This window comes from Malus domestica, chromosome 12 (assembly GCF_042453785.1).
Source record: "Malus domestica chromosome 12, GDT2T_hap1".
Lineage (NCBI taxonomy): Eukaryota > Viridiplantae > Streptophyta > Magnoliopsida > Rosales > Rosaceae > Malus > Malus domestica.
The window spans coordinates 1,136,443-1,148,917 of NC_091672.1; the positions used below are offsets into that span (position 1 = coordinate 1,136,443).

The window sequence follows — 12,475 nt, forward strand, 5'->3', positions numbered from 1 at the left end:
GATCTAGACGTAATTATTTAATTTTCAAACTCCTAGGGACTAATGTAGGGCCTAACATCTCGGCAACGCTAGGCGGAGATTTGTAGAACACAGTGTACGTAAGATATCATGCCTTCGGTGTGGCTCCGATTGATTCCGAGTGTATTATGCTCACCACTCTTAATGTCAGTGTAACATTTTTCTTATCGTTCAAGACTTGTGACGTAGGAGGATCTTGTCCAAATTTGAAAATCCACTGAAGCATGAGCAAAAACGCTACTTTGGTTCTTTGAATAAAACAAATATAAAATACATTTTCGGTCTTTTTCCTAACCGTGAATTATAGAACAACCTATAAACCAATAAATTCAACAATTATTAAACTTTGATGGAAAAAATAAATGCGACCCATGGCTGAGTTTAGGCTCATATTTGACAAAGTGTGTGTTCTTTTAAAATGATCGAAAATGTTTTAAATGAGTATTTTTGGTAAACCAATTATGAGTAAAAATGTAAGTAAATTATAAAAAAACATTTGAAGTATTTCTTTCCAGAAACACACTTCTTTGATGAAATATTTAAATGTTTTTGGAACTTAAAAGTACTCTTTTCAAAAACGTTTTCAATCATTTTAGATACTTGCAAACTGTAAGTTTTGTGTTGGATTAAATTTGTTTTGTGGCAAGCAAATTGGTGGGGTAGTATATTTTCCTTAGAAATTCTTGGTCGAAGGTTCGTGAAGATTGGAATGTTGGTACACTCCAAAAATGCAAGCAATTCTCCACCTCTTCCCCTCGTTGTCCAGTTCTTACCAAAAGTGTACAACTTTGTGCTGCTGCTGCTGCTGCTGCTGCTGCTGTAATTTCTATATTTGTTACTTCTTACTTTACTTGGTAGAATATATCCATCACTATCAACCTCCATCCCCATAAATCTATCACCTTCGACCACCATCCCCAGAAAAGCACCCATCTTTCACCCAACAACCCAGTGGCAGTGTCATCCTGCTCCCCCTCCCCTTCATAAACTCCCTTATCTCAAAACTGTTCAGAGAAAAACCCACAATTTATTTCCTTTTTATTTCAGTGATATAGTGAACAGGCGAAAAGTGCTTTTGGAATTGAGTGTTTTTGGTTGGGTTTGCAAAGTGCTGATATGCAAAGTGTTGGTGGGGGCAAGTGCTTTTGGGGGTTTAGAAGTTTGATTCAGAGGAAGGAAGTTGATTCAGTTCATGGGGGGAGGAGGGAGGGGCATCATCAATTGGCTAGGATATTATCTGTCACTGACCTCATTGCCATTGGTAATAATTCCATTAACTTGCTTCTCTCCCTTGCTTTCTGGAACTGGGTTTTGCTTTGTTTTCTTATTTTCATTTTCGATAATCATATTCTAAACTACGGGGAGCAGGTTCGAACTTAAATGTAAGGGACGGACACTACTCTGACCAACGGACCTAACCCACATATGCACTTTTTTTTTCTTATTAGCTTATGATATGTTCATTCAAGTTTGTGGTATGTAGTTTATGAACGTAGCTAATTCAATTATGTTTTCTTATGTTGTTGTCTGTAAAAATCACTGTTTAATGGGGTTGTTAGCATAATAGTTTCGCTTTCTTTCCTTTTACTGTTCTTGTTTTTTTAAATGTAAAATGAGTTTGGTTCATTTGGTTTTATTGCAATTGCTTGGAAGAATTTGGTCTTAGGATCTTCCTCATTGTGTTAAATTAACCATGTGATGAGTGCACACTGCTTAGCATTGACGAACCAAAATACGTGTGCAACATTCAATTCGAGCTCATGCTAGGTTCATTGTATGTCTCATTTCCTTATAAGCATAGAAATGATTCAATTAAAACTTCCTATCAATCAGGAGTTGGAGCTACAATAGGTGCTGGAGTTTATGTTCTTGTCGGCACAGTTGCTAGAGAGTGTGCAGGACCTGCACTTACCATTTCATTCTTAATTGCTGGGATTGCTGCTGCACTCTCAGCATTTTGTTATGCAGAGCTTGCGTGTCGTTGCCCATCTGCTGGGAGTGCCTATCACTATTCATACATATGCGTTGGAGAAGGGTAATGTAAAATCTTTTTAATCATTTGAATGTACTGTACTATTGATAGTCTTTACCCGTGCTATCTACCAACAGAGTCTCATCCTTAGTGCACGTTAATTTATTTGATGTGCTGGCACTGTTTGATGTAACAAAATTCTTTGTTAATAGACTAGTTTCAAGGCATACTGGTTGTAAATTTTCTGACTCAATAAAAGGCAATTTCATTATAGGACAAAAACAGTGCTAAGTTTGAGAACATGGTTAAGGTGCTCAGGCATATTGCTAAGTGCTTCTTAAGATGTGGGTGGGGGGATATGTTATTGTGATTGATCCTTGAATAGATACAAAACCATGAAATCTTTCTTTTTATTTATGTTTATGACACCTTCAGTTAGTGACTCACATCATGTGGTTTCTTTAGTGTTGCTTGGTTGGTAGGTTGGGCTCTGATTCTAGAATATACCATTGGTGGTGCTGCTGTTGCTCGTGGCATAACCCCAAATCTGGTACAGTGTATATATCTTGTCTTCTCTTGACAATGTCATATGCAATTGTGCTTATTGAAATATATTGCTGAGAAATATGTAAACACACACACACACACACACACACAAACAAGCTGGATAAAGAGGGAGCATCCACAGTGTGGACAAGCGAAAATGCAAAGGTTGTTGCAACGACCAAGCACAGCCTTCTATATTTTTGTGTTTTGGTTTGCACAGACATGTTGGCACTTTAACTGTTATATATGTATTGTTTTAGAATACATTCAAAAAAATATTTACCTACAGAATGCATTAGATAAAATAATAATAACATGTACCTGTGAGGACCAGCTGTAGTATCATTTGACCAGTCTTGCTTTTTTGCTTTGCATACTTGTGAAACAAGGCTTCTTTGTGCCATTATATGGCATTGGCACGTAACGTTGAAATGCCTAAAATACTTGAGTTATTATACTGGCATCTGCTGCTCAAAATTTCCTTCTTCTGTGTATTATCAGTTGTTCTTTTGTTGAAAACGTTATCATTCTCAGCCTTGAAGATCTAGCAGACTTCCCCAGATGCTTTCAGTTCTGAAACTTTTTTACTTAAAATGAATTGGTTTTAGAACAATTGGAACAGAAGTTAACTTTCGTGTGAGTTACAACATGTGTAAATTGACTTAAAATAACCTGATGATATCTTTCCATATATGAGTGAGAGAGTGTCAGTAAAAATTTAAAAATAATTTACTATAGAACAAGGGAGGATAATGGTATACTCACACAGCAGAGAAGTCTGTATCTGTTTTAATTCATGGTGTTTATTACAAATTATCATATGTTTCGAAGCAATTTGTCCGTCCAATTTGATTAGTTTTTCTAGCAAACAATTTGGGAGGTCCCCAATGTTAATGGTTACCATATGGTCCTTCTGTTTTTTACTTTGAAATCAGGCCTTGTTTTTTGGAGGATTGGATAAGTTACCTTCATTCTTGGCCCGTCAAACCATCCCCAGGCTTGGTATTGTGGTTGATCCATGTGCAGCAGTGTTAGTTCTTATTGTCGCTTTTCTCTTGTGCACAGGGATAAAGGAGGTAATCTTTTTCCCAAAAGTATCATTGCAATCATTTTCATCCATTCAAATTTTTTTTTACTTTCATTTCTTACTAAAGTGAACGACCTGATTTCTCAGAGTTCATTGGTACAAATGATTGTTACGTCAGTAAATGTTTCTGTCATGCTATTCATCATGATAGCAGGTGGCTATTTGGGTTTCAAAAATGGATGGGTTGGATATGAACTTTCTAGCGGGTAATGCTTTGTCTTCACTTTCTTATATATTAATCTCATGAAACTACTTTCTCATATTGCACTTTAACTTTTTAGGTACTTTCCCTTTGGAATAAATGGGATGTTTGCTGGTTCTGCTGTGGTCTTCTTTTCTTACATTGGTTTTGATTCAGTTACTAGCACAGTTGAGGAGGTAAGAATTTTTTTGTAGCAGTTTATTTGTGTTGTGTGATGTATATGGAGCCTGCTGGAAATATTCATATGCAGTTAGGTTGTGCTGGAAATGTTTATTTTATTTTTTGGACGATTAGTTGTAAATAAAAGCATCACTAGATTGTCAAAGGTTTCTTTTGGGCAAACTGAAGTGTCTACAAAAGGCAGCTACTATTTAGAAACCACCATGTGGCAGAGGATTAAATGATAACTGGTAATATAAAATTTTACTATAGAAGCATGGAAATTTAGCAAATAATCTCAAAATTGACCAGATGAGTCACTTAATGAACACTTATGTATGCTGGTAAGTTTTGGTTTTCAATAAAATTTATTGGTTGCGGGCACTCACCTGTTAAGGATTCGAGCAAAATTTCATAATGAATGGTTTGCACATCTCTTGTTCAAAGCTGTTCTGCTGTATCAGATGTCAAGTCAAAAATTTTATATAATGTTATTGTCGTGTTGTCCTTCAAGAATTTAAGAGAATATTTTTTATGGCAGGTGAGGAATCCTCAACGAGATTTGCCACTCGGTATTGGAATAGCATTGTTTATATGTTGCATCTTGTACATGTTTGTATCTTTTGTAATTACCGGCTTAGTACCATACTATGACTTAGATCCAGATACTCCCATTTCCTCAGTATTTGCAAGCTATGGGGTGGAATGGGCAGTGTAAGCATATTTTCTTCTTGTTTCTGGTACTCCGTTCACTAGGACTTTGAGTGCCTTCCATTTAAAAGTATTTGTTTTAAGATTCATATGTATGGACTGCAGGTATATTATAACAACGGGAGCAGTTACTGCTCTTTCTGCAAGTTTGTTGGGTTCGCTTCTTGCTCAGGTGTGTCAGTAATACCTTCTTTTTAATTTAGCATAGTATAATCTCTTTATAGTGGAGTTTTACTAATGCAGACAGCACTTTTAGGAAGTTTTTGCATTCACTACTGCTTTTTCAGTTATATGTTGGTTGGTTCCGTCGAACTTTCCTGACAGTTTTATATAGTTCTTCCTGAAGATTTTGTGTCAATGCCAAAAGAATTTGCTGTTTGAAAGTCTTTTTGCTTGCATTCCCATACTGAGACAAGACTACAAGGCACTCTTCCTTATATCTAAAAAGTATTTAGGTTGCCAGTTTAAATTTAGGAGCTTGCCTCACCCGAATTTCCATTTATTTGGAGGCACTTTGTTCTCTGCATTATCATGAATCAGAGGTTTATTCCACCTGGTAATCCGAGATCTCTCGATTTGTTTTATTTAAATTTTACAGCCACGGATCCTGATGGCAATGGCTAGAGATGGATTGTTACCATCATTCTTTTCAGACATTAATAAAAAAACCCAAGTTCCTGTGAAGAGCACTGTTACAACTGGTATTTTTGCCGCAGTTCTGGCATTCTTTATGGATGTTTCCCAATTGGCAGGGATGGTAAGTTAACCAAAGTTTTTTTACTGGAGATAAAAGCTGAGCACATATTTATAATTTATTATTCTCTAGGGAGATGGATCTTTGTCGTTTTCGCGTTTTCATCCTCATAAGTGTTTATTACATTGTGGGTACAGGTTAGCGTTGGTACACTATTTGCGTTTACAACTGCTGCACTTTCAGTTTTGATACTACGATATGTGCCACCAGATGAAGTGCCACTTTCATCAGCACTTAAAGAGTCCATTACGTCAACATCATTGCAATCTGGTCGTAATATTCAGGAAAGTGACAGCGAAAACCTTCCACTTCCTGCTGGCTCCTCTAAGGATGATAGTCAATATTTACGTGAAATAGGGGAGGCATCACTTGGCTATCCTCTGATTCAGAAAGTCTTATCACAAGGTAATAGTAGCTCACGTGATTTGTAGTATGGGAAAACAGATAATGCACTGAATGTACCGAACTCATGACGCTTGTGTTTTGGAATAAGCAGAATCTCACTGAACATGGAGGATTAAAAAATAGGGGAAATGACCAATCCTTCTGGTTAGGGTATTTTTTTCAATTAGATCTCTCTAGTGTATTTTTTTTTTTGCTTTTCAATTCGGTCCTTATAGTTGAGTTTTGTTTACAACTTTACAATCAAGGATAATTACAAGAATCCGTCAATCAGTTAGAGGAAATACTTTTTCAATGAGATCACTATAGTTAATTTTGGTTTCTAAAGGTCCCTGCCTTATGTCCCACATGCAACTGAGGTGCGTGATATTTCAGTCTAACTGATTGACGGATTCTTTAATTTGCCCTTGATTGTAAACGAAACCTAACTACAACGATCTGGTTGGAGAAATTAAAATTACAGAAAAGTACTTTAGAAAACATCCAAACCGTGTCAATTTTGCTTAAGGATGGTCTTAGTTCCACTAGCCACTAGGGCCACATCCCATGTTAAATGAAGATGTTTACAATTTGGATTGTCTAAGGTTCTATCCTAGACAATTGTTATATGATGTTCCTCTTTTTTACTACAAATAATCACACAGACAATCGAAATGAACAAAAAAGGCGGAAGATTGCTGCCTGGGCCATAGCCTTTCTCTGTATAGGGACTTTTACCTTTGCATTTGCAGCTTCAGCTAAGGGCATTTCCAGGTTTGTCGTGTTTTAAATTACATTTTACGCAGGTTGATGTTTGATTAATGGCTGGCCTTTTGTACTTTGACTAGAATTTCAACTTGTGATAGGCTGTAAAATTTTTAAGACGACGCTTTTGTTTCTTGATAGACATTGTTGGCCCGTTCCCTAACAGCTTTTAGGTTTTTGGGCTTGTGGTTTTATAAAATGATATTGGAGCTATTAAAATTTGAACAACGTCTTATTAAGATCTATCTAGGTAGTCTAAGATTTAGGTATATTCCATTAGAAACATATGCAGTTTTGTCTTTGTAAATCATATGTCGAAAGAGATGAGATCAGAGATTCAGACATATATATCTAACAATTCCATCGGATTTTAGTTTAATGTTCCCAACTTGTTTACTGTGCCAGCATTCTTCGCTTCACAGTGTGCGGAGTGTCTGGCGTTCTACTGCTGTGCTGCTTAATTGTGCTGACCTGTATTGATCAAGATGATACAAGGCACAGCTTTGGACACACTGGAGGTACAGTTAATATCTATCCTATAAATATTGCTGAGATTGATTGGCATTACTCAATGTTGATGGGTTCATCCAAAAACCTCGATTATCTCGAATTTTCATCTCCTTGTTTCCTGCTTGTGTTTAGAATGGACTTCATCCTCGAAAGTTTAAGCAAATCATTTTTACAACTCCACAACCGTTTGCTTCTCTCTGCAGGTTTCAGTTGTCCATTTGTTCCATTTTTGCCTGCTGCTTGCATTCTCATAAATACCTACTTGCTAATTGGTCTCGGGTGAGTCCTCCCTTCCCCTCGTAACACACGCAAATTCGTATCCAAATCCAAAACCAGAATCTGAATACATTGATCCATGACTTTCGAAATACACTATATTCACAACTGATAACATGTTTCATACTCGTAGAGCTGCCACGTGGATCCGCGTCTCTGTATGGTTTGCCGTAGGAGCATTGGTATACTTGTTTTACGGGCGGAGCCACAGTTCACTTTACAATGCAGTTTATGTGTCCTCAGCTTATGCTAATGAGATTTATCGTTCCTCGTCAGACCACGCGGCCTAGTCTGTGCCGGGCAAGAACCCCGCTCGCCCCGGTGCAGGTCACAAATGTGTTTCTGTTATCATTTGTTTACTTCTCTCATGTTAATTTTTATGTTGGAACTTTTGAACAGAATGTTCATCTCATTGTAAGTAATCCAAATTACTACTTTTTATTTCAGTTTCTTTGCAATACAAAGTAAGCCTTGAAAGAGAAGGATAGAGAAAACCAAGCTCTGTTTTCTTTACTTTAACCATAGGACCATGGCGAGCATATGTTCCGTTTCGTCGCGTTTGGTGCCTAGGATTGGATTCGATTGGATATCCATGTTGAAGAACTTTTAGTTTTGACATAGTTGACAGAATTAGATAGATTAGTTATAAGGTGTTGATATCCTATCGTGCGGTGTGGAAGGGATAAGTTTTCTTCTCGACTACTACTGCCTTCAATTTGGACAAAATTTGAAAGTTGACGTCAGTTTCTTCCGGTTATCTTAACCAATGTTCGAACATTTTTTTTTTTTTTTTTGGTCTAAGAAAACATTATTTGACTCTAAAAACCGGTGTTCAAGGAACAAGTAAAATAAAAGGTTGGTGTTATCAACATACCATTTTTTTTTCTCCTACACACTTATATTAATTTTTGACCGTCGGATTGAATGAATAGAAGAAAATCAAAAGATGTAAATTAATAAAAAGTTGTGTATCTCCTACACACCTATATTAACTTTCAATCGTCGAATCGAATGAATGGAATAAAATCAAAAGATGTAAATTAATAAAAATCGTGTTGAAAGTAAAAATATGTGTAGTTAACATCAATCAAAGAAAAAAAAAGAAGCTAAGTTGTAACAAGTTTTTCTTTAATTTAATATTTTTTTTAAGAAACAATCGTATTTACATGAGAGAGTAGGTTAAGTTTTATAATGAACTAACAATAATGTGATTCAATTTTACCTTTAGCGAGAATCGAATATAAAAGTTTTCACTTACAAGCGAAGAATAATATATACCACTAGACCGTAATAGTGACTTTTTAATTTAATATTAAGTCATCCATCACAAGATGAATTATTTTTCTTTTTTTGGACAAATACAAGATGAATTATTTGAGTTGGCTTTTTGCTAATAAACGCGCTGACGTCAGTTTCGTAATGGGACATGATTGCGATTTATTATTTGACTCTGAAAACCCGTGTTCAAGGAACCAAGTAAAAGAAAAGGTTGGTGACATCATTTTTTATCTCCTCCGTATTTATATTAATTTTTTATCATCGAATCGGATGAATAGAAAAAAAAAATCATAAAATATAAATTAATAAAAAAAATGTGTAGAAAGTAAAAATATATGTGAAATTTTCAAAAAAAAAAAAAAAAAAACTGATGGCAAGTCACGGTTATAGACTCACCACACCGATACTCTAACTTGATAATTATCACATGTCAAATCTATCAGTTATTGAGTTTACCACAAAATGTCTGGATGTTAATTAAAGTAAAATTATGATAAACTATTATTTCTCTTTTCCTTGACAGTAACAATTTTTCTTTAATTTAATATTAAGTCATCCATCAGAATATGAATTATTAGAGTTGGCTTTGTGCCAGTGAACGCGCCGACGTCAGTTTCGTAAGGGAGATGATTGCGATTTACTATTTGCCCATTTCTTGACTTGAACCATGCTTTGAATACAATATATTACTTTATTTTACAAGTTGAGTGAGTGGAAATTTTATCACCATCTCAATTGAATCTTGTGTGTACCATTCAATGTCAATAAACATTACTGTCAACAGTTCAGTCCCATACGCATCGATTGCTTATGGGTACCCATAACTTTTTTTTTAAGATAAATCAAGGGGCTTGACAACATTGGATGGCGCGTCTATCGACATGTTAATTTTTTATCCGAGTCGAAAAAAGGAAAAAAGGAATGAGATTCTATCCGAATCCTCTTTGTGAGCATCTCTAGAATTTTTCAATCGTGTCTGTGTTATCGTAAATTGCGTAATCAGTTTTTATCAGGTACTGTTTATATTCAATTTTAAATAAAAAAAATTACAATGATTTTTTATCGCACGTAATACGATGAACGAATATGATTAAATGATGCGAGATTCTCACAAAAAGAATCCACATTCGAGAAAAAATATATAGATCATATCGTAATGCAATGATTAAGCTTTGATAAGTTGCATATTTAGATTCGTTTCTCTTTTAAATTATGTCCACAAAAACTAAATCATCTTCCACAAAAAATCATGAAGAACATTATGAAACCGTTCAAAAAGAATAGGGTAAATTACACTTTACCATCTCAGGTTTGAGGTCTCTTGCAATCTGATACAACATCTTTAAAACATTTCACTTTCATACCTCATGTACTATTTTATTTCAATATAATATATCTGTTACATTTTTCATATATTGATCCGTTAAGAGCTGACGTGACTGACACATTTGTGCCACGTGACTGTCAAATTTGTACCATGTGACAAAAAAATATTTTTTTTATGCATTAAAAATATTATAATATTTAACCTTAACCCCCAGAAATCGTCTTCCCCACCCAACCCCCTTCTCTCCCATGCATCATCACCCACCCCCAAAAATCCCACCGCAGCCTTTCCCCATCACCATCGCAGCCCCCAGACCACTCATTCCTCTTCACCTTCACGATCCATCTTCTCACTTTCTTCACCTCTCATCCACTCAAATTTTTTAATAATTAAAAACTTTAAAAATGAAAAAGAGGATATGGGGTGAAGGATTTTGGCTTTCTTCGTCCCCAATAACCCAGTACTGCTCAATTCACCTCCTATACATCTGCTAACTACGCTTCCAATTACCATCACCACAACCCGAGATCTCATAACTAGCGTCACAGCTTGGTCAATTACGTCACTCCAAGTTCGATCTCGACACAACTCAGCAGATCGAGAGGTTGATTTGGCGACGGGGCACCATCCATTTCAGCCCAACGCCTCAATTTCGTCTAACGAGGTGGTTGTTGACAACCCCCGTGCCTTGATGTTCCCACACTGAAGCTTTGTGTGTTCGCGACTGACAAGGCTGTGACAAACTCACCAAAGATGGTGATTGACTGCGGAAAGTTATAGCGGTGCAAGAGGCAACAGAAACTGTCGCGGTGGCATCGTCTGCGACGAAAGAAGCCCATGATGAGGGAGAAGAGATGGGAAATGATGTGTAGTCGGCAAAGACAAGTGCGACGTCGAAGACAGTTCGCGCATAAAGCGGTGAAGAGCATCGGATGTGGAGGGGTTTGGGCTCAGTGAAGGTGAGGGGGGTCAGAAGGGATGGAAAAGATATGTTTCTGGGTTTGTTTGTTTGTTTTGTTTTTTTTTAATAATAAATTTAAATAGGGTAAATATTATTATATTTTAAATGCATACAAAATTATTTTTTTGCACGTGACACAAATTTGGTAGTCACGTCAGCACAAATGTGGATCCCATATTTGCCACGTTAACACTTAACGGTTTACTTAACAAATTTTCTAACGGATGTATGAAATTGAAATAAAATGATAAGTAAATGTATGAAATTGAAATATTTTAAAGATATTGTAAGGAATTGAAATCAACCCCAAACTTGATGAGGTAAAATATAATTTACCCAAAAGAATAAGCACAATTGATTTTATATTAGTTATCACTTATTTGTAATTCCTGTTGAAATTAGATCCGGATCCACTTCGTGGGGATCTTAGGGATCCTCACATTTTAGTCATTCATCGTATATCATGTGGTCAAAAATGATTTAACTCTTTTTTATTTAAAATTAAACATAAATACTATCAGACGAAAACTGACAGTACGATATACGATGAACAACTAGGATGTGGGGATCCTAGGGATTCCCATAAAGTGGATCCAGATAGGATCATCTTCCATTCCTTTTAACTTCAAGCATGTGATTTGTCCCTAAAACCCTCATCTGCTGACTCTAGCAGTTGGCATTGGGGTCGCACTGATCTCTCTTGGTCTCTTCTTTTTATTTATTTTTAATGTTTCTTTTCTGCTTGTGGTCACTCTTTCACTATGGCGAGAAGAGTTTTTTGTGATTGTGGATGCTCTCGCTTTTTTGAGGAGAGCCTTCGTGATGACTATGCCTACGGATCAAACTCGGATCTTTAAGCAACGGCTATTGTTCATAGCTAAGGTTGGTTTTTGTTTTTGTTTTGGTTTGTGTGCGTGACAAGGGACTATGAGAAGGAAGCTCGACATTTGTTGGAGGTGGTGTAATCTTTTCCTCACAATGTTGTTACGGTGATTTTACGACTCACAAAGTTGTTGTCTTTTCTATTGGTTAGATATGGATCTCCATGGTGGTTGGAGAATTGTATTGTATTCATGATGAGTTTATCATTGTAAATTTGTGTGGTGTTTTTTTTTTTGGCGTGTGTGACACATTGGTTACATTCGACATGCCTACCCCATGTAGTTCTTATGGTTTTTTTAATAAAGTCCTTACTACCTATAAAAAAAAAAACAAAAAAAACTTTCATGAAAATGACTTGGGCTAAGTTTATTTTAACCAAAAATCATGCTATAACTTTATTTAATGAAAAAAATTAAATATTAATGAAAAACCTTTAAATTTTAATTAAAAAAAAAGAATAAAAGAACTTAAATTTTAATGAAAATTACACAATTTCAATAATTAAAAAAAAAAAAACTGTAGCGTGGGATCCTTGCGTCCATCATAGAAACTGTTTATGAAATCAAACACTATTTATAAAACCGCACTATTTATGAAATTGAACGGTACTATCTGTCCAATTTCATAAATAGTGCCTAATTCTTGG

The 12,475-nt window shown here is 35.7% G+C and overlaps 1 protein-coding gene across 1 annotated transcript; it reads left to right on the forward strand.

The window, feature by feature from the left end:
- Positions 1-674: 674 nt before the first annotated feature.
- Positions 675-7,875, forward strand: LOC103449345 (cationic amino acid transporter 4, vacuolar-like). The gene is made up of 14 exons (XM_008388653.4): positions 675-1,279; positions 1,852-2,053; positions 2,456-2,540; positions 3,472-3,612; positions 3,711-3,829; positions 3,905-4,001; positions 4,526-4,698; positions 4,801-4,867; positions 5,294-5,452; positions 5,587-5,854; positions 6,496-6,604; positions 7,001-7,113; positions 7,309-7,384; positions 7,515-7,875. The coding sequence occupies exons 1-14, from the start codon at positions 1,135-1,137 to the stop codon at positions 7,669-7,671; spliced, it is 1,911 nt and encodes a 636-aa protein (XP_008386875.1). The 5' UTR covers positions 675-1,134; the 3' UTR covers positions 7,672-7,875.
- The last annotated feature ends 4,600 nt before the right edge of the window (positions 7,876-12,475 follow it).